Source organism: Aphidius gifuensis, linkage group LG6, assembly GCF_014905175.1.
Source record: "Aphidius gifuensis isolate YNYX2018 linkage group LG6, ASM1490517v1, whole genome shotgun sequence".
Lineage (NCBI taxonomy): Eukaryota > Metazoa > Arthropoda > Insecta > Hymenoptera > Braconidae > Aphidius > Aphidius gifuensis.
The window spans coordinates 9,881,369-9,903,189 of record NC_057793.1 but is presented as its reverse complement, the minus strand read 5'-3'; the positions used below and the strand labels follow the sequence as shown (position 1 = coordinate 9,903,189).

Sequence of the window (21,821 nt, the reverse complement as noted above, 5' to 3'; positions counted from 1 at the left end):
AATATATTTTATTAAATTTTTTTTTGATAATATTGTATCGTTATTATATTAATATATTTACATGATTAAAGAAATAATCAATTTAATTAAAAATTCAATGTCAAATACAGAGTAAAATTAAAAAATAATAATATGAAAAAAAAAATTGCCAATATTTTAATTCATTCACTCATGATGATTGTGAATTTATTTACAATGCTGGAAATATATACGATGGTACGATTTATTAATTTTATTAAATACCTCTTAATAATATTTATAAATTTTTTTTTTTTCTTCTTTCAATAAATCATACTGATTATAATTCATATTAATTATTATTACTATTACTAATATTAATAGAGATTAAAAAAAAAAAAAAAAATAATGTAAAAATATATATTTAACTATTGGTCCTGGTTTCTTCGAGAGATATGCAAGGATCACCACTGGTTGTACCAACAACAAGCATAACTGTTTCATGAGTTTCATGAGTTTCATGAGCACGTACACATTCAATTTGATGACTAGCCCAATCTTTGCGTTGACAAAATGTTGAACAGTATGATGTACGCCGACACATTGAACATTCAGATAATGCATCACGATCACAATTAACACACTGTAAATAATTTAAGAAAAAAAAAGAAATTAATAATCATCAAACAAGGAAAAGAAGAAAACAATTTTTAATATTTAAAATAATTACTTTTTTACTGTGTGTATTTGCTGATAATTGAAATCCAACTGTTTCAATAATTTCTTCTCTTGAATCAAGTGTTACAATTTGTTGCTGTTGTTGTTGCTGCTGTTGTTGCTGCTGTTGCTGCTGTTGTTGTTGTTGTTGTTGTTCTTTTTTTCTTTGTTTACCAAGTTCAATAGCTTCTTCAACAGTACGACGAAATTCATATGACATTTGTAACATTTTTTTTGATAATTCATCCCATTTTTTTAATGATTCATCAATTGGAATATTCTCTTGTACTGTATGAACATTTTGTATAATTTCTTGTTCACCTGATTGATGTACAACAAGACCATCTGTTGTTAAAAATTGTGGCCATACATCTTTATTTTCAGTATTATCAATATCACTATCATCATTATTACTACCATCATGTGAATTATCATTTTTCATTTTTCTAACTGGTGGTTCACCATCAATTGGTTCACGTGTTCTTCTACGTCTTTTATATGGTGTAAATAAACGTATTGGTCCAGTTGCACTTTCATCATCACAACATGCTGAACATGTACAACTTGTTGCATGTGGTTTAAGTATATTTTCTTCAATTAATGTTTGTAATGATCTACCACCAAATCTAATACTACGTTTCCAATCTTTACTTGATGCACGTCCACATACTGCTTCAAATTCACTTGGTGTATACCATTTATTATCAAGTTTAATACATTTGCCACGTCCACCAGATCCAAAACGTTCTTTATATAAATCAGCATTTGTATTTTTACATCTAACTGGTAATACAGACATATTTGCTGATTCAGTCCATGAACATAATGGTTGATTATTACTTGTTGTCATACGTATATCACTATCATTATCTTCATGTAAAACAAAATGAGCTGTTTTTACTTCTCCATTCCAATCTTTGTCGTGTACATATGCATTATCAACGCATAGCATGTGCTTGTAATTTCCAGAGGCAGGAAGCTTTAATTAATATTTACATTTCATCCATTCACATTCATCATATAGAAAATAACAGATCAATATTTCATTTTATATTAATCTATTATTTTCTATCATATTAGAAGATGTAAGATATAGATGTTTATGAAGAAAATATGGAAATGAGTAGTGAAAGTATAATTAGTGATGGTGATGATGGATGAATGAATGTTAAAATGATAATAACAATATGAAGCTGATTCTTACCTGTAATTGGTCAGAAGTGATGACGTTGTAGGTGCCATTGCTGCTATTAGCAACACCAATGAGTGAACCAAGTGGTACTGATACTGGTACACCCTGGACATTTGATACACCTTGTAATGATGTTGTTGTTGTTACAGCAACAGGATGTGCCTCGTGTTCAGTCGTCAAATTTGATGATTCCTCGGTTTCACTCGCTAATGATTCGGACATGTCCGGTATTATAGCGACATTTTCCGATGTTTGATTATCTTCCATTTCGGCAATTGTCGAGTTGTTGAAACGTTTTGTTATTCCCAACCTCTATTCAACATCTAATGATGGCGTCCACGTTTTTTTATTAGAACAACATATAACACTATTTACAATACTATCACTTGTCAAAATTTTTATTATTTTATTTATATATTTTTAGTTTATTGTTACTTACCCATTAAATATTTTATTACATTTACAAACTTCTTTTGTTGTAACAATTGTTACAACATTAGAATCTTTAAAGCTTTCTTAATTATTAGTTTTTTTGTTTAATACTTCAATTTAGGTGGTCGGTTTTTTTTTTTTTTTTACGGTGTTTATGTTGATAGTAACAAAATTATTATTTGATTATTCATAACACACTAGAAGGAGAGATGTTATAACAATACAACTGTACAGAAGACCTAGATGTTAATACTGTAATTTTTTTTTTTTTTTTGTTTTTATTTATTTTTGATTTTTTGTTTTTTTTTTTCTTCTTTTTTTTTGGCTTTTTGATGTCTTTCAGTGAGTAGCCATTTTGATTACACACCAAATTTAACCGTTGAGATGCTGCTAAGCGCCACCAACAATGCAACGTCCACCATTTTGTGTATTTTTTATTTTTATTTTTTATATTATTTAGCGGAAAATTCAAAAATGAAAACAACAAAATTCATAAACTCTCTATTTTTTGCTTTAAAAAATATATTTTTTAAATTTTTGTTTTGTTTTATTGTTTTATAATCTTTTAAAATTTAGTTCAATCATTATTGCAACATAGAAAATTTTTGTTTTTAGTTTATAAATTATTATTTTTTATTATTGTCGGTTATAAAGAACACTGTTAAATCGATTGAGTTAATTCGCGTTTCTTGGAAAAGAGGGAAGACAATAGTTTCGATTAAAAAAAAAAAGAAAAAAGAGAAGCCATTCCCGTTTTGGGGGGTATTGATCATCTTGATTTATGAATATATATATTCGTGTGTTGACCTATGACATTAAATCATTTTAATAAGTTTAAAAATACACACAAATATAATATTCGTACTTATTACATTGTGATTATAATAAACAAAAACTCGGTGTAATATTTTATATTTAAAAAAATTAATAATTATTATTTTTATCATTAATCTAAACATTGATTTTTGCGACGCAATAAGCCACGTTCTTTTTAATTTTTTTTTTTTTTTCTTTCTATAAACGCGGTAATGACGTCACTCGCGAGTTATACAAGCGTCATCGGTCAAGTCTATTTGATAAATTTTGAGACAAAAACACACCAACAACAATCTTGTAATTGTTAAAAAAAATATATATATAATATAATAAATGTAACTGTTGTTACAGTGTTTATATACTGATATATAAATTATATTTATTATTTAAAATTACTAATTATAAAATTGAAATATAAAAAATTATTTTTTCATCAAATGTTTGTGTCAAATGGAGTAACTTTATCATCGTTTTTTTTTTTATCTCATTTGATACTAAATATGCGACAAGAGGTAAATTAATAACTCGTCTGACTTCAAAAGAAATATAAAAAAAAAAAAAGATATACATTTATCAATAAAAAGCAGTAAAAATAATATAAATAAGGTAAATAAATTAAATGTTTACATTAAAATGTACAATTAACACTTAGTAATAAAAAATAATAAAAAAAAAAAATGAAAAAAAAAATTAAGAAAAAATAAAAAAAAACCAGCTTTCAAAGTAGTAATAAAAGAAAAAAAATTTGAAAATGAAACTTTCTCTTTTGTTACAGTTTAATAATCAAGAAAAAATAGTAAAAATAATTTAAAAAAACATTTAAAACATTAAATAAAGTATAAAAAAAATAGAAAAAAAAAAAAAAAAAAATGTCTATGCAACAATATTGTCTACGATGGAATAATCATCAGCCAAATTTCATTTCAGTATTTTCATCATTACTGAGTAATGAGACATTGGTTGATGTAACATTGGCTGCTGAAGGAAGGCATTTACAAGCGCATAAAGTTGTACTATCAGCATGTAGTACATATTTTCAATCATTATTTACAGTTAATCCATGTCAACATCCAATTGTTATACTTAAAGATGTTAAATATACGGATTTAAAGATTATGGTTGATTTCATGTATTATGGAGAAGTTAATGTATCACAAGATCAGTTGCCTTCTATCATCAAGGTAAATAAATAAATAAAAAAAACGAAAACAAAATAAAAATAAATAAATAATAATATTAATTTTAAATATAATAATATAATAGACTGCTGAGAGTTTAAAAATAAAAGGACTTGCTGATATGCACACAGCTCAATTAACAAAATGGCCAAGTGGTAGTAGTGAACCAAGTGAAGTTAATTGTGGTGAATCTTGTTCACCAAGTCCATCACCAATATCACCATCATTTAGAAGAAAAAGATTACGTAAAACATCAACTGGTTCAACATCTGGATCTGGTGAAAAACCAGAAGATTGTAATGAAATAACACTTGTTGCAATGAATGTCGTTAAACCAGAACCAGCAATTGTTAATCAAGAAGTTATTGATAACAGACGTCCAATTAATGTCAGTAATGAATCACAAGGAAGTATCGAAGAAGATCAAATATCAATTGTATGTTTTATTTATCATTAAATATTTTATTTTCATTAACAATTTAATTAATAATTTATTATTATTTTTAGATGAGCAATATGGAGAGTAATTCAGCAGTAACACCAGCCCAAAATGATAATTCAATGCAAAATGTTAATCAACAACCAACTACAAATGTCGCACAAACACCTGGACCTACTGGACATACACCAGCACATCAAGGTAAATTATAATTATATATTGTTTTTAAGCAATATTTATTTTGTTTTATTTGTTATTTGCGTTTAATCCCAATATTGATAAATATGCATGATTTAATTGTTAGCGAAATAAATTATTTATTTATTTATTTTCTTTTTAATTTATTTAATAAACAATAATTGTCTTTGAGAGTTAAATTATTATGTAATTAATGCATGTTTAAGAGTTATTAAGCTCAATTGTGTAAAATATGCTGGCACAGATGCGTTCAAGTATGTTGCACAATGGAATCAACAGACGTTTGACATGAAAATAGAGCGAATAAATATATTTAATTATTAAAATTTAAAGAAAAATTTTTTAAAGATACTTAACAAGTTAATCAATCACTCAATCAATCGTAAAAAAAAAGTGGCACACAGATACATAGCACACTAGTCATTATTAATAATTCATATTTATTCATTTTTTTTTTTTATCAAAATTATTTTCAAATTCAAGTGTCTATGTGTGCCTTTTCCTTCATTATTATCATTAAAAAATAAATAAACAAAATCAAATTCAAATAAACAAAAAAAAAAAACATAATTTAAAAAAAAACAAAACGAAAATCATACATGATGCTGTGCTTGAAAATGTATCTGTGCCATACCATGAAATTTTAATTAATAATTTTTAAAAATTATCTTTTTTAATTATTTTTCCTATTATATTTATTTCTAGATTTGTTTTTTTTTTATTTTTTTGTTTACATTAAATCATTACAAAAACAAATAAAAAATATTAAATTAGAATTTTTTTTTTATTTTATTTTATTTTAAATAGTATAATATTTTAACAGTAAAAACAAAAATATTAGTATATTAAATAAAATAGTTTTTTGATTGACAAAACAAAAAAAATGATTTGTTAAGTTATTGAAATAGACAAAAAGTGTGAGGTAAATAAATAAAAAAAAAAAGAAAGAAAAAAAAAAAACAAAATTGGTCTGTTCCACAGGATTGCAATGGACAATCATGGAGCACACGTACCCACGTTTCGCTCTATCCTCGTGTCAAACAAATCTGTCGATTCAAGCATCATCAGCATTTACAACCCCCGATATGTCTGGACCCCCAAATATCACGGATACATATGGTGGAACAAATACACCAGGACCAAGTTGTGCATTAACAAATTATGGTAATTCACCACATGGACAAATGGCACAACAACATAACAATAATAATAATAATAACAATAATAATAATAGTAATAGCAATAATAATAGTAATAATAATAATAATAATAATGGATCATCGTCATCATCATCATCATCATCAACAACCCCAACAACAAATAATAATCCATGTAATACAAATTGTCAATCACCATGTGCAAGTCCACAACAACCTGGACCACAAAAACGTAAAAGATCAACAAATCCACAAGCTGATGAAAATTTTATACGTGCACTTGATGCTGTTAGATATGGTGGTATTGGTTTTTGTAAAGCAGCTAGAATGTATGGTGTTAATAATCGTACATTATGGTTGGAATATAAAAAACGTGGTTATCCAAATAATCGTCCAAGTGTTAAAACAAGAGTTAAACAAGAAAATAATTCATCATCACCACCATCAATAACACAACAACAACAACAACAGCAACAACATCAACAACAACAACAACAGCAACAACAACAACAGCAAACAAATCCATCAAGTCCAACATCAATGGGACCACCAACAACACCACATAGTACACACAATCAACACAGTTCACCAACAATGATAACACCACATAGTCCACATGCAACAATGCTTGCAACTCACAGTCCACATTCAATGCTCAGTAATTATGTTGATACAAGACATACTGATTATTCAATACCAAATTCAGCAATGCCTATTAATTTACATGGTGTTAATTATAATTCCATGTGAGGTGGCGTTTATTCCTGGATGTACAAAATATAAACAAACAAAAATACAACAACTGCAACAAATATTTTTAAGTTAATTTTTTTTTTTTTTTTCTATTAGTAATTAATTTGTAATTTAATTAATTTTTATATGATCGACGTTTGATGATTTAAAACACAAAACACACACATTTTTTCTTTCTAAGGAATTTATAATTCATTTTTTTAGGTTTTTTTTTGTTTCGATTTATCAAGTGTTTAGCTGTTTAATGTAATACGATGCTTATTTATCATATATTTAGTAATTATTGTAAATGTTTTAATGTCAGTGATAAAATCAATTTATTTATATTTTTTTTTGTAAATATTTTGATTATTGATATTGTAAGAATAATTCAAGATAATTTATATATACATATATACACGTATATATTTATATAATTTTTTTTTTTTTTTAATTTTATTTCATTGTACCAGTGATTAGAAATTAGGATGTATTTTCATGGCATCTTTTAAGATAATAATTGATAAAGAATAATAATAAAACTTTGATACTCTTGATGCGTAAAAAATCGTACTGACGAAGGTATATAATATTAAATAAATATATATATTATATAAATAAGTTTAATAAACATTGTAATTAGGATTTAAATAACAGAAAAATTTAAAAAAATTGGCGTTTACTAAATTTTTTTTAGAAATAACATTAATGAGATAAATAATAATAATAAAAAATTGATTGAAGGAATAGATAAGTTAGTGTGTTTGAGGGAAAACGAAAATAAAAAAAAAAAACAAAAAAAAAAATGTTAATAATGAATATTCAATAGACTTAGTGTAAACGTTATTATTATTGTTTAACAAGTAACAAAGTATTACGAGTAAAAAAAAAAAGAAAATTCATGTAATGTCTGGACACAATTGGAGTATTAATGAGCGATAAATGAGTTCATGTAATTAGCAACATCACTATTATTATTATTATCATCATCATTATCATTTATTTTTGTTTTGTTAATTATTATTTTCTTGTTATTTCGTAGCATCGTTGGACATTGGTTGGCTAAACAACGATGTTCTAAATAATTTTTTTCTTTTTTTATTATACACCAATATAATAATAAATTATTGACCAGCCAATTTTTATTAATTAACAATAGCCTATTTAAAATTTTCAATTTATTTGACCGTAATTATTTATCAACTGTAATGCAGTTTATACTTAATAAAATTCCACTATAAAATTAAAGCTGTAAATTATCAATAATCCCATTTAAAAAACAAAAATTATTCAACTATTATATAATGCTTGATGTTTATATTTTTTTTTTTTTTATATTTATTTTTCTTCTTTATTTTTTTATTTGTTTTTTTTTTTTTTTTTTGTTTTTTTTTGTTTTTATATGTTTAGGATTTCAAGGAAGACATGTTGGAACAAAAAAAAGTCGACTTATGTTGGTGAGACAGCCACGAGTTAAAAAAGATGCTGAACCAGATCATAGATCACCAGAAATCGAGCCAAATCCATCAAGAATAGTATCACCAGGTTGTTCTGTTACACCAACACTTAGTATTCCATCAACATCACAAGAATGGCATAATAATGAACCATCAACACCATCAGCACAAAATTTATTAACATTAACAAGTACAACAAATTTACTTGCTGTACCACAATCACAATATTTAGTTAAACAACATTCACATCCATTATTACCAAGTCAACAACAAAGTGGATCTGTACAACACTGGATACCAAGACAACATTCAAATCCAGAATATCCAAGAGTAACAAGAACAATGTCAACAACATCAACAACAACAACAACTGATACAATACCATTAATTAAAATTGAAGAAGGACAAAATGATGATAAATTAACAAAAGATTGTGGTAATACATCAAGTACTGGACTTAGAATTGTACCTCCTGAATTTTTAAGAAGCAGCTCGACACCTCAGGTGTGCAAAAAATATAAAAAAAATGTATTATTATTTTTATTTTATTATTTTTTATCAGTTTTTCATTTAAAACATCCTTTTTTTTATTATTTAGATAACATTTTAATTTTTTCATATATTTATAGATTAGTACAACGTCGTCATCTTTGGAGCCACGAAGTAGTGATCAAAGACAAGGACATTGTCCTGTTCAAAGACCTGGTCCAGCTCTTGGTTGTAATCATTGTTGGAATACAGTTGACACACATGGAAGAACTCTCAGACGTAATTATAATACTTAATTTTATTATTTTCAGCTTAATAATATTGATGTATTTTTTTTTTACAGGAAAAACAAAATATCATTGTCCAGAATGCCAAATAAATTTATGTATTGTGCCATGCTTTCAAGAATTTCATGAACGTAGTAGGGAACCAACAACAACTATGTTAAAAACTTTACCAAAAACTAGCTCAATATAATTTTATAAATGTTTTATTGACTAGAATCAAAAAAACAAAAAAAAAAAACAACAAAACTTATTATTAAAAATAATAAAAAATATATATTCTTCTGATTAATTGATGTACATAACAAAACAAAAAAGATCTTTTTTATTTATTAATATAATTTTCCTTCATTTTAAATTGATACTTTTTTTTTTTCATTTATTATTTAGGTTTTATAAAATATACAAGTAAACGTATAAATTTTTTTCATAAATTTTATTCAAACTTACAATATATAAATTCAAACAAAAGAAAAAAAAAATATATATTTATAATTAAATAACCATTGCATCAATCTGAAATTCTGCATGTTAAAAGAAAAAAAATTTCGAGTCAATTTCTTTTAAATAATTCATAATAATATCAATTATTGAATATACCTCCCGATGATTGAATCAATGACTAAGAATTCTCAAATTTCCAGAAACAATTTTATTTTCAAGAATACTACCAGATGGTAGATCAATACGATCACCATGATTGGCAATGATAATAACAGTACCACGTAATGATACATCACGACCGAATGTAACATCACCAGATACTGTTAAATGATCAAGCTCCAAAAGATCCGGAATATTGATAAATCTTCTTTCAAATTCTTCAACCTAAATCGAAAAAAAAAACCATATATATTAATACACAATTAGCAAATATAAAAAAAACAGCAAACAAATTGATTAATACCTTTGAAAAATCTTTATCACCAAGTTTAATAAGTGGTGTTATTGGAAACATACGTTTTGGACTCATAACTAATGATCCATTTTTAAGTACATATAAATTACTTTTAACAAGCATTAAATCAGATGTTTTTTTAACTGGTAAAAATCTACTACGTGGTACATGTATACCAACACTTCCTTCAAATGATTTCATAGCAGCACCAACAGCTGTTTCAAGTTGTATTATATTCATACCATTTTCCAATACTTTTGGATTAACAATTATTTCCATATTTAATGAACCCTCAGTTAATATTCTTTTAATTGCACTTAATTTTGCCCATAAATTATTTGTATTAAAAAATTTAAATGTTTTTATTGATTTAAATTCATCAACATGTTCTTTTGGTACTTGTGCAATTTCTAATAAACGTAATTTATTTTCATATTGTATCAGTGTACCACCCTGTAAAATAAATAACAATATTAATTTTATTCAAATTAAATATGTCAATATTGATAATGATGATGATATTAATAATTATTACTTTAACATCTGCTCTTGTTTTGTCAGTAACTTCCATAACAAATTCATGTGATCTACCACTTGGTTCAAGTACCATTCTAAGTATTTTATTATCAACAGTTGCCCCAAGGTTATCAATATTTGATATAAAACAATATTCTCTTCCTTCATTTATAAATTCATCAAGTAAACCACTACGTTGAAAACTTTCATAAAAATCACCGTGTCCTGGTGGATACCATGAATCAATATCTTCATCAATATCACAATTTTTAGCAATTGGTAATAATGATTCTCTACATATACGTGGATGACAACTTTGATTAAATGTTTTAATATTAACATCAAGACCACGATATTTACGTATTATTCTTTCAGTATCAGCATCTGTGTTAAATGAATTCATCAACACAAGTGGAACACTGACATTAAAAGTCTTGTTTAATGACTATACAACATAGAAAAAAAGAAAAAAATAATGATGTATCATTTGAATATTCATTTATTGATGATGTAATATTTATACGTTGATAATATTTACCTCAATTTGTTGAACAGTTAAATCTAAAAATGTTAAATCATTACGTATAACAATTGATGATTTTGGTCCATGACAACCCATACTTGTACCAAGACCACCATTTAATTTAACAACAATTAATTTATTCAACATCATACGTATTTCTTCATGACTTGGTTCTTGTAATGAATCATAATCTCTAATCTGTGGAAAAAAACAGGAATTATTAATGAATAATAAATTACAGTTTAATAAAAGAAAAAAAAAAATCATAAAAAACATAAAAATAACTTACAGAATCTGGTGGAAGTTTTTGTATTTGTTCCCAAGCAACAGATGGTCCTTGATCTTGTAAAAATTTTTGAAATAATTTAGTAAAATCAGCAAATTCTGATTTAACACGTTCACGTGATTCTGGTGTTGCTGTTGATTCAAGATTTCCAAGTTCACGTACAAGTTCATTTTCAGCATCACGTTTTGTCCTTTCACGAAATGCCTGTGTATCTGATGGCTGACGGGCATGTCCCCGTGACTAATTAATTTAATTTATTATGATAATATTAATGAATGAATATAGTGACAAATAATGCTACCTATATCTCATCAAAACTAATTACAAGATATACATTTTCTTAAATTACATAACGTCAATATATTATAGTTAAAATTGTAAAAGTATTAATAAATTGAAAAATAAATTATATAGAAAAAACATATCATCTATTATTAGTAATAGTAATCGTTGAGCTCTGGCACTTGTTGTACAATATACACACAGTTCAAGGACACTGGAAATTTACTCAAATACGTCATAGTATTTATTATAATTACTGAAATAACATGAAAAATAAATTAAATAATATTTTTCATCAATAAAGTTATATAATTTATATCCAAACCATTATTTTTAATATTGTTTTGATCGAAATAAAAAATCATACGATTGAGATGACCAGTTAACGATAGAAATATCCGATATTTTTATATTCAAATTTTAATGAACTTGGCATTTTCGAGATTCTTTTTATTGATAATGATTAATGACAGTGAAATGAGGTGACTTGTTGATTTTGTTTTTTTAAAAAAACAAATTTTATTTACTTACTTTGAATAAATAATCCATTTTAAATAGATTTATAAAATTTTTTTTCTTTTTGCTTTATAAAGTTTCGAAAAATTGTTTTCTTACTATGTTTTTTTTTGATGATTTTAAATTGTAAATAATGACTGTTATTGCTGAGAGTCTTCAGAACGTTATGAGTGCTTCTTACAATTGTTAATGATGATATACTCTTAGTAAGAGAGAACGTTATGTATTCTTTCGTTATCAACACAACGCTATCAGTCGCCAGTTCTTAATTGACCAAACAAAAATTAAAAAAATAAATAAATAATAAATAAATCTGGATTTATTTTTGAACAATATAATATTAAATACTGTTTTTTATTTTGTTAATAATTAATTTTTTTATTTGATAAATTTCATTGTTGATGAAAAGAAATAAATCCTTGTTTATTTAGACAGACTAAATTTAAATTTTTCCCTCAATTAATAAAAATGTATTATGAATTTAATTGATAATATTAAATTAATGAATATTTTTCAAGCAACATTTATATTGATGTAATAATAATTCAAGTCCCCTAAGCCTAAAGATAACTTTAAGAATTTATGTCAATTTTTTTTTTTTTTCCTTCTTTTTTTGGTGTGTCAAGGCTAAATTATTTATCAAAAAATAATTCTTGATTTTTTTAAAAAATAATTCTAAATTATTTCATAATCATGATGACGTTGTTATATTTTATTGTAACATGAAAATATATATGATTTAATAATAATATCTTCGTTCTCGAAAATGCCACTTGTCATTGTTTATTTATCTAATTATTTGTTTTATTTTTTTTTTGTTATATTGAGGTTAAAGTACCAATTTGACTCCAATTCTGCTTGCTCGATCATGAACCTTGAAAAAATTATTAATTTACAATTTTTATGATATTTAATTGTTAATATTATTAATTACAATTCAATTTTAATTTAATGTTAACAAATAGATGAAAAATCGAAAAAGGGTTATTTTTTTTTTTAAATTTATTTTTTTATCAATGTCAGTTTTTGCTTTTTAATTTTGAAATTTTTTAATTTTAAAAAGAAATTATTAAAGATTGTTTTGTTAATTATTACCTTTTTATCATCAACTGACAGCATTGTTTGTTTGTTTTTTTTTTAAGGGAATTATAATTGTGACTTTGACACTTTACACCTGTACACTTACTACAGTCAGTAATACTTACTTTTGTCCTCTAATTTGCGTTAAAAGGTCACGAAGTTTACCGAAACTTAAATCGTACTAACCGACTATGTATGTATATATTTTAATTATTAAAAATAATATTATTATATCATTAAATAAATTGTTATAAATAATCATTAATATTATATTTAAAATATTCAAGAAAAATAAAATTTATCTTTAACCCTGATTATTTAAATTTTAAAACATATTTAGATTAAATTTTTTTTTTTTTTCTGTTTTTAATATATGTTAATTAAACTAATTTTTATCGTATGTATTAATGTTATCTTTTAAAAATTCAAAAGTAGATCATGATAATGTTTAAACTTCATAAAGAAAAATAATTTTTTAAATTTATTAAATTCATTTCGAGTGAATATATTTGCAGAATATTTATAAATTATTATTTTATTTTTTAAATCATTTATTACTTAAATTAATTTTTATAAATAAACAAAGATAATAATAATTATTTACATATTATAAAATATATTTAATTTATGACGTTAAATATTTTTTTCCATAAAGCTGAGCTTTTTTAACAAACCCAACTGAATTTATTGGTGTATTTATTCTGTAAAATGGATTCATAGAGTACTGAAAAAATAAATAAATAAATATTTATTAAAAAGCATATAAATATTGATAATATTTTTTTGTTTTTATTGCAAATGATAGATGACAATATATTGATAATTCATACCTTGATATAAGTCTCATACATTTCATTGAAAAAATTTTTAATTCCATCATCATTTTTAGTATCATGTACCATGATAAAACGTATTTGTGTTGCTGTCACAAATGCTGTTACAAACCATTGATTAAATTTATCAATCATTTTTAAATGCATATTTGTTGTTTTCCATTTATGTTCATCAACTAAATCCAATGCTGCATGAGCAATAAATTGATTTAAATGTGCATGATCCTCTTTCTACATGTAAAACAAAAAAAAAAAACTATAATTAATTTATCAATCAACAATTTGATTGTTTACTTATTTTGACATTTGTTTACCTTTGTATCTTTGTTGGAATTTGAAAATTCAATTTCATACAATGGATTATCAGCATTGCCCACAATAACAAAATAGTAATTTGCAGACATTTTTTTTCTATTTATTTTATTGTTAATTAATTATGTTTATTATTATTAAATAGTGGTATATTTATTTGTTGATATGTTGATAAAAAAAAGTGACATTTGCTTGACACATTTGTTAATCTGAACTCTGAAGTTGGCAACAATAACTTTTTTTTTTTTTTTTTTTTTAAACTAACCTGAGTGACCTCTGAAGTAAGCAACTTATTGATCCTTCGACGCCTTTTTCGCCGGATAAACATCTCATATTCTCAAAAAAAAAAAAATTACAAACAAATAATTTGTTTACAAAATTTATTTAAAATTAATAGACTTTACAAATGCCGCTCAAGGGTAAATTTCAAGAAGGTAAATATCTACATTATAAACATATTAAATAATAAAAAATTTATAACAACAAAAACTAATAGATATTGATAATTAAGAGATAGAAAAAAAATCTCCATTTTTTACAACAGGTGAAAAGGTACTTTGTTTCCATGGACCATTAATATATGAAGCGAAATGTTTAAAGCATCAAATAACAAAAGAAAAAACAGTTAAATATTTGATTCACTATGCTGGCTGGAATAAAAAGTAATGTATAACAACAATATAAATATTTAAAAACAAAAAAAAAAAATTGACATAACCTCAAAATATGTTGTCAAAATACATACATAAATGTTGTTATTGTTGTTTTTTTTTTTTTCTATAGTTAATTATTATATTAATTATAATTTATAAATTACAGTTGGGATGAATGGGTACCAGAAAGTCGTGTTTTAAAATTTAGTGATATTAATGTACAAAAACAAAAAGATGTACAACGTGCACATTCAGCTCAACAATCATCATCACAAAAAGGTAAAAAAAGTACATCAGTTGTTAAAACAAGTGGTAGAAAATCAGATGTTGGTAAAGATAAAGATTCAGACAGTCGTGCAAGTACACCGTTGCCAAATAGTGAAAAATTAACTGGAAGAGTACATAAAAATAGTAGTGGTTCTGTAACACCATCATCACATGATTCATCATCAGATGCACCAAGAAAAAAACGAAGGTATTATATTAAAACAAAGCATAATATTTATTCTCAATCATTATTTAATTTTGTTTTATTTTTTTTATTTTTTAGTCGTGTAGATCCATCAGTTGAAACTGAAGAACAATTTTTAACAAAAGTTGAAGTAAAAGTTAAATTACCAGAAGAACTTAAACCTTGGCTTGTTGATGATTGGGATGCAATTAATAGACAAAAAAAATTAGTTATTTTACCAGCAAGACATACTATGGATAAAATATTAGATGATTATGTCAAATTTAAAACGTCCAGTAAAACAAATACACCAAACAAGTATGTTTTATTATTAATTTAAAAAAAAACCAATATAATTTTACATTATTTAACTGAGTTTTTGTTTTTTTTTTTTTGTTCAGAGAAAGTGCTGTTGTAGAAGTAACAAAAGGCCTTCGGGAATATTTTAATGTCATGTTAGGTACACAACTGTTGTACAGATGGGAACGACAACAGTATGCTGAAATAATGATAGAAAAACCAAATGTACCACCTTGTGGAATTTATGGAGCCATTCATTTACTTCGGCTATTTGGTAATGAAATAATTATTAATGATATTTATTATCATGTTAATATATTCTTCATTTATTTATAAATATATATATTTTTTTTTATTTTAGTAAAACTCGGAAGTAACTTGTCCTACACACCACTTGATGAAAAAAGTATTCAACTATTATTGGCACATATGCATGATTTTCTTCGGTACCTTCATAAAAACAGCAATGACTTATTCAGTCTTCAAGACTACGGTGCTGCACCACCAGAATATCATCGTAAATGTGGATAAAGTGTCAATTAATTTATCAAAATATTACACAAATAATGATTGATTATTTTTTTTTTTTTTATTTCGATTATTTAAAATTTTCATCATAATTAAATGGAGAATTTAATTAGCAAATAGCAAGCTTAAAAATTATAGATAATTACAAGTTATATAAATTTGTAATTTCTATATATTTCATCAACTTGATTATCTGTGCCGACAAAAAAAAAAAAAAAATATCTATGAGTAGTGAAAGAACATTTTTATTTGACGTGACTCACTAGAAGTGAAAAATTTTATTGTAATGTTCAGTTTACTTAACAATCATATCATAAATTTGTTTTTTAAGAAAGAAGATGAAATAAATGGAAAAAAAAAACAATAAAATTGTGAGTATGATTAGATTATAAAATATAAAAAAAACAGAACATCGATAAGATACAAGTGACTGATTTAAAAAAAAAGAAAAGAGATATTGATTTACAGATTTTTTTAATTTCTCGTTGTATATAATTTTTTTAAAATAAAACCAACAATTAAAATAATTGAAAAATTTTACAAATAAACAAGTAACATCATTTTATTTTAGTTTTTTTCATTCTTTATTGATAATACATATTCATAACATATATATTTAATTATTGAAAATATTTTTTCGCATTTATATATCAATAAAAATTTAAAATAAAAAATATTCCACTGATTTTTTTTTTTACAGTTAATATTATTTTTTTTTGTTTTTATAATAATTTCTTTATTATTTTCTAAACATGACACAGATATTTTTTCAATAAACATACAGACAGCTGAATAATACAATTTTTTTCGTTCAATATACTTCTTTTTATTACAACATTCATCAAATATATTTTTTCATATTTAAAATTAAAATCATCATTCATTTAATCAAGCTTAATTGTATAATTAATTTGGCTAATTATACATATTAAATACCTAAAATTGGCAATGTTTAAATATTCATCACGGTAAAATATATTGCAACAAAAAAAAAAAAATATGTGTGCTTTATATTATATAAAAAATAATTAAAATGAAAAAAAAAAAATAGATCCTGCATATTTTTAACTAACCAAAATAATAGTGCATATATATAAAATTTATTTGTGCACAAACAAAAAAAAAAACAAACAGCCAATAATTATATAATTTAAAAACTAAAAAGACACCTAAAGATTTAAAAAATATAACAAATATTTACGACAATAAACTATGGAGAGAAAAAAAAAAAAGAAAATTAAAAATCCATTGGAATAATAAATGAATAACTTATTCATTGAGAAGACATGTACGAACAAGTGCATCAGTAACAGCATATGGATCACAATTACTACTTGGTCGTCTATCTTCAAGATATCCTTTACCATCTTCAGCAACACCACGTGGTATACGAATACTAACATTTCTATTAGCAACACCAGAACTAAAATCATGAATACTTGATGTTTCACATATACCAGTAAGACGACGTGCATTATCTTTTCCTCCACGTGGATCATATGCAGCAATATGACGTTCATGTTTTTTACTTAATTTAGCAATAGCTTTTTCAATTTCAGCAAGACCACCATCATTTCTCATTGGTTTTGTTGAGAAATTTGTATGTGCACCAGCACCATTCCAACTTCCACTAACTGGTTTTGGATCAAGTGTTGCAATAACACCAAAATCTTCAGCAATACGATGTAATAAAAATCTTGCAATCCATAAATCATCACCAGCACTAATACCAACACATGGACCAACTTGAAATTCCCATTGTGATGGCATTACTTCAGCATTTGTACCGGCAATTTTAACACCAGCATAAAGACATGCACGATAATGTGCTTCAACAATATCACGTCCAATAACTTTATCAGCACCAACACCACAATAATATGGTCCTTGTGGTCCTGGAAAACCATTTTTTGGCCAACCAAGTGGTTTACCATCAAAATCAAGAAATGTATATTCTTGTTCAATACCAAACCATGGCTCTAGTGATTTAATTGCTTCCATTCCTTTATTTGCAATATAACGAAGATTTGTTTTTGTTGGTGTTCTATCACTGTTAAATGTTTCACATAAAACAAGACGATTATTACCACGACGAATTGGATCTTTATATATTGCAACTGGTTTTAAATAAATATCACTGTTAGCACCATCAGCTTGGTAAGTTGAACTACCATCAAATGTCCATTCAGGAAGTTCTAAAATATTAATTTTAATTATTATTATATAATCATTTAATTATAAAATCAAGATACAAGCTTATTTTATTTACACAGTATAAATTACAAAATTAAATTTTTTATTTTTTTCATGATAACAAAGTATAAATGTTGATTGTTGAATTTAATAATTTATTATCTTTATACATTTATATATTTATTGCTTGATTATATTGATAAATTCCAAGAAAGATAATCTTAATTGTCGTTAAAATATAATACTGATAATATTTGCAAAAAAAAATATGAGTAAAAATTTACCTGATGGATCCTTTGGAAGAAAATCAAGTGTTCGGGTTTTTGATCTTAAACCTTCACCAGTTCCATCAATCCAAATATATTTTGCTTGAATTTTTCCATCAGGTTGAGGAAGTTCCATGTATCGGTTGATAATTGTTTTGTCCAAAGCTGCGTTTGGTGATTCTTTTAGCATTGTTCTCGACATTGTTGTGCTGGAAACAATAAAAAAAAATTAACAACAATTATAAAAAATATAAAATACTCATTTTAATATAAATACAATTTTTAATCGAATCAAAGTTTGCTTTCTTTTTTTAAATTATTTATCATTTTGAAATTACCACAGCTTTTACCAAGATTACTCGAATAAATAAGCCATTAATAATTTATTCAAATCAACAAATAGATATGTAATTTAACAGCAAAATTAAATGAACATGAGTGATGCATTCAACTGAGTAGTTATCAATCAACAGTGAATTATCAAGAACAAAGTTCAAATATAAAAACATTTTAACAACAAAATGATAAATTTCAATTTATTCTTTAAAATAATATATCAATGAAAAAAATAGTTTTTTTCTTTAAATTGAGTTGTGTAATACTTTTTAATAATTAAAATATTTATAAATAAATTGAATAATTATTTCCAATTGTCATTCATACGTCAAAGAAGTTTAATGAATAAATTTATGTCTCAATCTTACCCCTATAGTCTTGTTGTCAATAGAAACATAAGATAAATTTCGTTGAGTACATAGAAAATTTCGAATATTATTTTATTTTGATGGTTTTTCTTTTCCTAAAAATTAGTAAAGTTTAGTAATGAACTGAAGGCTCTTAATTATTATTTTCTATTATTTTTCTATTTCTTATATTTTTTTTTTTAAGAAAGAAGAAATCATTTCAGGTTACCTAAATAATCACTAAATAAAAAAAATTAATAAGCTAATATTTTGTCTATTTTAAGTTATAAATTTCTTACCTCAAACAACGATTCAATGCCATCAATTTCGGTAGAGAATTATTGACTAAATTTTTCGAAAATACTCCCATATAATTTATTCTCATAAAAACCCTATGACCCATTGATTAAATAATATTATTATTCTTTTTATAAATTAAACTATGCTTGTTTTGAATTAACTATAAAATATTGTACGTTAATTTTAATTAAATTCAATCATTAATTTTTATAAAGGACTATTTTTTATTATTAAATGAGTATTTTTTTTTTTTTTTCACAATGACATTTCCAAGGGCAAATGTTTTTCACTAATACAACTAAATTTTCACGTAGTAGATAAATAGTGGATATATGCATTGAAGGGGAAGTTTTCTTCCCCTAAATTTCGCCATAAAATTCGAAAATTAATATTTATATTGAAGAAAATTTGATTAAAAATTAATTTAACAATAAAGATAAAAAATATAAATTAATTTTAATTAACTCCTATTCAAATTAGTGAAATAAAAATAATGAGAAAATTAGTAATTCTAAAGTTACTGAATGATGACTTAATGGATAAATCATTGCGTTAATTTGATGATTGTTTCTACTGTGTGTATTCTTGGTACATGATTACGAAATAGTAAATACCAAATAATCACCGTGTTTATGTATATATCTTTCTCTTTTTATTATTAAAATTTAAATATCAAAATAAATAAATAAATTTTTAAAATGTTAAATTATTGTAATTTTGTTTTTTTAATAATATTACACAATTTTTTTTGAAATAAAATTTAACGATAATATTTATCTTTATGTTTGTTACAATTGAATATTTAAATAAAATTTTCTAATTTTTATTTTAAATATAAAAACAAATCTATTAATTTTTGTAATTATTTTTTAAATTTTATTTAATAAATTTTTACTTTTACAATTTTTTTATTATTTAAATTTTTTTGGCAACAATAATTTCTTTTGTTTTTTAAATATTTTACAACAAAGAAAAAAGAAATAAAATTATTTATTTTTAATAAGATTTGAATTTTTTGTAGACTCAGAAAAAAGAACATAAAATTTTTTATGTATTTTTAATTTTTTTCTTTGAAGAAAAAAATTTGGTAGAAATAATTTCTCCATCTTATTTTCGAAATACGTCATTTTATTTCGAAACTTGTCTTATTTTTTTAAAATTTATTTTATGTCGTTTCGGTTTATTTTATTATTATGTTTTATTTATTTTTTTTTTATTTCTATCTTTCTCATCAAGTGCCAGACTTTTCACGTGTCCAGTGCATGCACGATACATGTGTTTGGTAGGAGGTCTCATGATCTCATTGAAATTTTACGACTAGTACTTTTTTTTTTCTTTTAAATTTATGCTTTTTTAATAACTAAATACTGTAATTATTTAATTATTTTTTTTTTTGTATATATTTTGTTTGCTAATTATCTGAAATATATTCAATTTTTTAGACCTCATTATTTTTGTTTTCAATTTAAAAATTTATCTATTTATTATTTTTATAAGATTACATTTAATTTTTGATATTATTATTTCAAATAAATATTTTAATGATAAGTTTTTTTTTTTATCATTATTAGCAATTGATGTTATAATTTATCATTATTTTTATAATTTTATATTCTTTATTTGACCCAAAGATTGCATGCAAACTGATGTTGACTTTATATTGAATAAAAAAAATTATTATTGACTCGTTTCATTCAGTAATTTATTTAGAATAATAATTTCAAAGAGAAATTATTTCAATATATTTAATTATTAATGTTATACTTTATTTAATAAATAATTATTAATATATATTTTTTAAATCAACGCAGTGTTTCTCTTGATAAATTTCTCTCTTGTATATCGAGCACAATTTATCATTGACATGATCAACTCAGAAACCTTTTATTATCATTGAAAACAAATTCAAAAATAAAATAACACAAGGACAAAATTTTTTATTTGCCTAATTATTTATCTAAATGTTATTTATTTTCATTTACCATATATTAATAGTTATTTTATTTACAATAATACATTAAGTTTAATTTAAAAATACATTTTTCATATGCAAATCAGTTAAAATATTGACATCGTGAAGAAATTATTTTAAAAATAATTTACACATATCATATTTTGCTTATTTATTTTCTCTGTAATTTACAGAAAGATA

At 23.9% G+C, this 21,821-nt stretch overlaps 6 protein-coding genes across 20 annotated transcripts; 2 read left to right on the top strand and 4 right to left on the bottom strand.

Moving 5' to 3' along the window:
- Positions 1-211: 211 nt before the first annotated feature.
- LOC122859422 (deformed epidermal autoregulatory factor 1-like) lies at positions 212-2,671 on the bottom strand. Of its 3 annotated transcripts, none has more exons than XM_044163010.1 (4): positions 2,307-2,671; positions 1,880-2,190; positions 689-1,654; positions 212-601 (listed from the first exon to the last, which is right to left on the bottom strand). In XM_044163010.1, the coding sequence occupies exons 2-4, from the start codon at positions 2,132-2,134 to the stop codon at positions 383-385; spliced, it is 1,440 nt and encodes a 479-aa protein (XP_044018945.1). In that variant the 5' UTR covers positions 2,135-2,190; positions 2,307-2,671; the 3' UTR covers positions 212-382. The 3 variants fall into 3 exon arrangements, with proteins under 3 accessions (XP_044018945.1, XP_044018946.1, XP_044018947.1); XM_044163011.1 differs by having other exon boundaries at positions 1,880-2,234; positions 2,307-2,653; XM_044163012.1 differs by having other exon boundaries at positions 689-1,630; positions 1,880-2,234; positions 2,307-2,566.
- Positions 2,672-3,039: 368 nt separating this feature from the next.
- On the top strand, positions 3,040-9,366 carry LOC122859412 (homeobox protein 5-like). 6 transcript variants are annotated; one of them, XM_044162994.1, is made up of 7 exons: positions 3,046-3,721; positions 4,043-4,296; positions 4,379-4,729; positions 4,801-4,933; positions 8,230-8,780; positions 8,906-9,044; positions 9,109-9,366. In XM_044162994.1, the coding sequence occupies exons 2-7, from the start codon at positions 4,231-4,233 to the stop codon at positions 9,240-9,242; spliced, it is 1,374 nt and encodes a 457-aa protein (XP_044018929.1). In that variant the 5' UTR covers positions 3,046-3,721; positions 4,043-4,230; the 3' UTR covers positions 9,243-9,366. The 6 variants fall into 6 exon arrangements, with proteins under 6 accessions (XP_044018927.1, XP_044018929.1, XP_044018928.1 ...); XM_044162993.1 differs by having other exon boundaries at positions 8,230-8,804; XM_044162991.1 differs by lacking the exon at positions 3,046-3,721 and having other exon boundaries at positions 3,894-4,296.
- A 30-nt stretch (positions 9,367-9,396) lies between these two features.
- LOC122859413 (UTP--glucose-1-phosphate uridylyltransferase) lies at positions 9,397-13,333 on the bottom strand. 6 transcript variants are annotated; one of them, XM_044162995.1, is made up of 7 exons: positions 13,166-13,286; positions 12,909-12,944; positions 11,276-11,512; positions 11,002-11,184; positions 10,483-10,908; positions 9,957-10,400; positions 9,397-9,877 (listed from the first exon to the last, which is right to left on the bottom strand). In XM_044162995.1, exons 1-7 carry the CDS (start codon positions 13,187-13,189, stop codon positions 9,665-9,667), a joined length of 1,563 nt encoding a protein of 520 aa, XP_044018930.1. In that variant the 5' UTR covers positions 13,190-13,286; the 3' UTR covers positions 9,397-9,664. The 6 variants fall into 6 exon arrangements, with proteins under 6 accessions (XP_044018930.1, XP_044018932.1, XP_044018934.1 ...); XM_044162996.1 differs by having other exon boundaries at positions 9,528-9,877; positions 11,276-11,491; positions 13,166-13,271; XM_044162997.1 differs by lacking the exon at positions 12,909-12,944 and having other exon boundaries at positions 13,166-13,333.
- A 9-nt stretch (positions 13,334-13,342) lies between these two features.
- Positions 13,343-14,408, bottom strand: LOC122859417 (probable trafficking protein particle complex subunit 2). The gene is made up of 3 exons (XM_044163005.1): positions 14,298-14,408; positions 13,981-14,214; positions 13,343-13,874 (listed from the first exon to the last, which is right to left on the bottom strand). The coding sequence occupies exons 1-3, from the start codon at positions 14,385-14,387 to the stop codon at positions 13,776-13,778; spliced, it is 423 nt and encodes a 140-aa protein (XP_044018940.1). The 5' UTR covers positions 14,388-14,408; the 3' UTR covers positions 13,343-13,775.
- A 101-nt stretch (positions 14,409-14,509) lies between these two features.
- Positions 14,510-16,623, top strand: LOC122859416 (mortality factor 4-like protein 1). Of its 3 annotated transcripts, none has more exons than XM_044163003.1 (6): positions 14,510-14,729; positions 14,813-14,957; positions 15,115-15,423; positions 15,499-15,717; positions 15,801-15,973; positions 16,061-16,623. In XM_044163003.1, exons 1-6 carry the CDS (start codon positions 14,702-14,704, stop codon positions 16,228-16,230), a joined length of 1,044 nt encoding a protein of 347 aa, XP_044018938.1. In that variant the 5' UTR covers positions 14,510-14,701; the 3' UTR covers positions 16,231-16,623. The 3 variants fall into 3 exon arrangements, with proteins under 3 accessions (XP_044018938.1, XP_044018939.1, XP_044018937.1); XM_044163004.1 differs by having other exon boundaries at positions 14,578-14,729; positions 14,840-14,957; XM_044163002.1 differs by having other exon boundaries at positions 14,578-14,729; positions 14,807-14,957.
- An 804-nt stretch (positions 16,624-17,427) lies between these two features.
- Positions 17,428-21,589, bottom strand: LOC122859415 (glutamine synthetase 2 cytoplasmic-like). The gene is made up of 3 exons (XM_044163001.1): positions 19,669-21,589; positions 18,705-18,895; positions 17,428-18,422 (listed from the first exon to the last, which is right to left on the bottom strand). The coding sequence occupies exons 1-3, from the start codon at positions 19,770-19,772 to the stop codon at positions 17,497-17,499; spliced, it is 1,221 nt and encodes a 406-aa protein (XP_044018936.1). The 5' UTR covers positions 19,773-21,589; the 3' UTR covers positions 17,428-17,496.
- Positions 21,590-21,821: the final 232 nt, after the last annotated feature.

Bases quoted from the DNA above. Each gene is read 5' to 3' on its own strand.
- LOC122859422 (XM_044163010.1), bottom strand. From the start codon at position 2,134: ATGGAAGATAATCAAACATCGGAAAATGTCGCTATAATACCGGACATG. The intron at 1,655-1,879 runs GTAAGAATCAGC...TATTAATTAAAG, and splicing joins TCACTTCTGACCAATTACAG to CTTCCTGCCTCTGGAAATTA. The intron at 602-688 runs GTAATTATTTTA...AATTATTTACAG, and splicing joins CAAATACACACAGTAAAAAA to TGTGTTAATTGTGATCGTGA.
- LOC122859412 (XM_044162989.1), top strand. From the start codon at position 3,985: ATGTCTATGCAACAATATTGTCTACGATGGAATAATCATCAGCCAAAT. The intron at 4,730-4,800 runs GTATGTTTTATT...TATTATTTTTAG, and splicing joins AAGAAGATCAAATATCAATT to ATGAGCAATATGGAGAGTAA. The intron at 4,934-5,911 runs GTAAATTATAAT...TCTGTTCCACAG, and splicing joins ACATACACCAGCACATCAAG to GATTGCAATGGACAATCATG.
- LOC122859413 (XM_044162995.1), bottom strand. From the start codon at position 13,189: ATGCTGTCAGTTGATGATAAAAAG. The intron at 11,185-11,275 runs GTAAGTTATTTT...TTTTTTCCACAG, and splicing joins AAAAACTTCCACCAGATTCT to ATTAGAGATTATGATTCATT. The intron at 10,401-10,482 runs GTAATAATTATT...TTTATTTTACAG, and splicing joins AAACAAGAGCAGATGTTAAA to GGTGGTACACTGATACAATA.
- LOC122859417 (XM_044163005.1), bottom strand. From the start codon at position 14,387: ATGTCTGCAAATTACTATTTTGTTATTGTGGGCAATGCTGATAATCCA. The intron at 14,215-14,297 runs GTAAACAAATGT...TTTTACATGTAG, and splicing joins ATTCCAACAAAGATACAAAG to AAAGAGGATCATGCACATTT. The intron at 13,875-13,980 runs GTATGAATTATC...TTATTTTTTCAG, and splicing joins TGTATGAGACTTATATCAAG to TACTCTATGAATCCATTTTA.
- LOC122859416 (XM_044163002.1), top strand. From the start codon at position 14,702: ATGCCGCTCAAGGGTAAATTTCAAGAAG. The intron at 14,958-15,114 runs GTAATGTATAAC...TATAAATTACAG, and splicing joins TATGCTGGCTGGAATAAAAA to TTGGGATGAATGGGTACCAG. The intron at 15,974-16,060 runs GTAATGAAATAA...TTTTTATTTTAG, and splicing joins TCATTTACTTCGGCTATTTG to TAAAACTCGGAAGTAACTTG.
- LOC122859415 (XM_044163001.1), bottom strand. From the start codon at position 19,772: ATGGGTCATAGGGTTTTTATGAGAATAAATTATATGGGAGTATTTTCG. The intron at 18,896-19,668 runs GTAAGAAATTTA...TATTGTTTCCAG, and splicing joins GCATTGAATCGTTGTTTGAG to CACAACAATGTCGAGAACAA. The intron at 18,423-18,704 runs GTAAATTTTTAC...TTAATATTTTAG, and splicing joins TCTTCCAAAGGATCCATCAG to AACTTCCTGAATGGACATTT.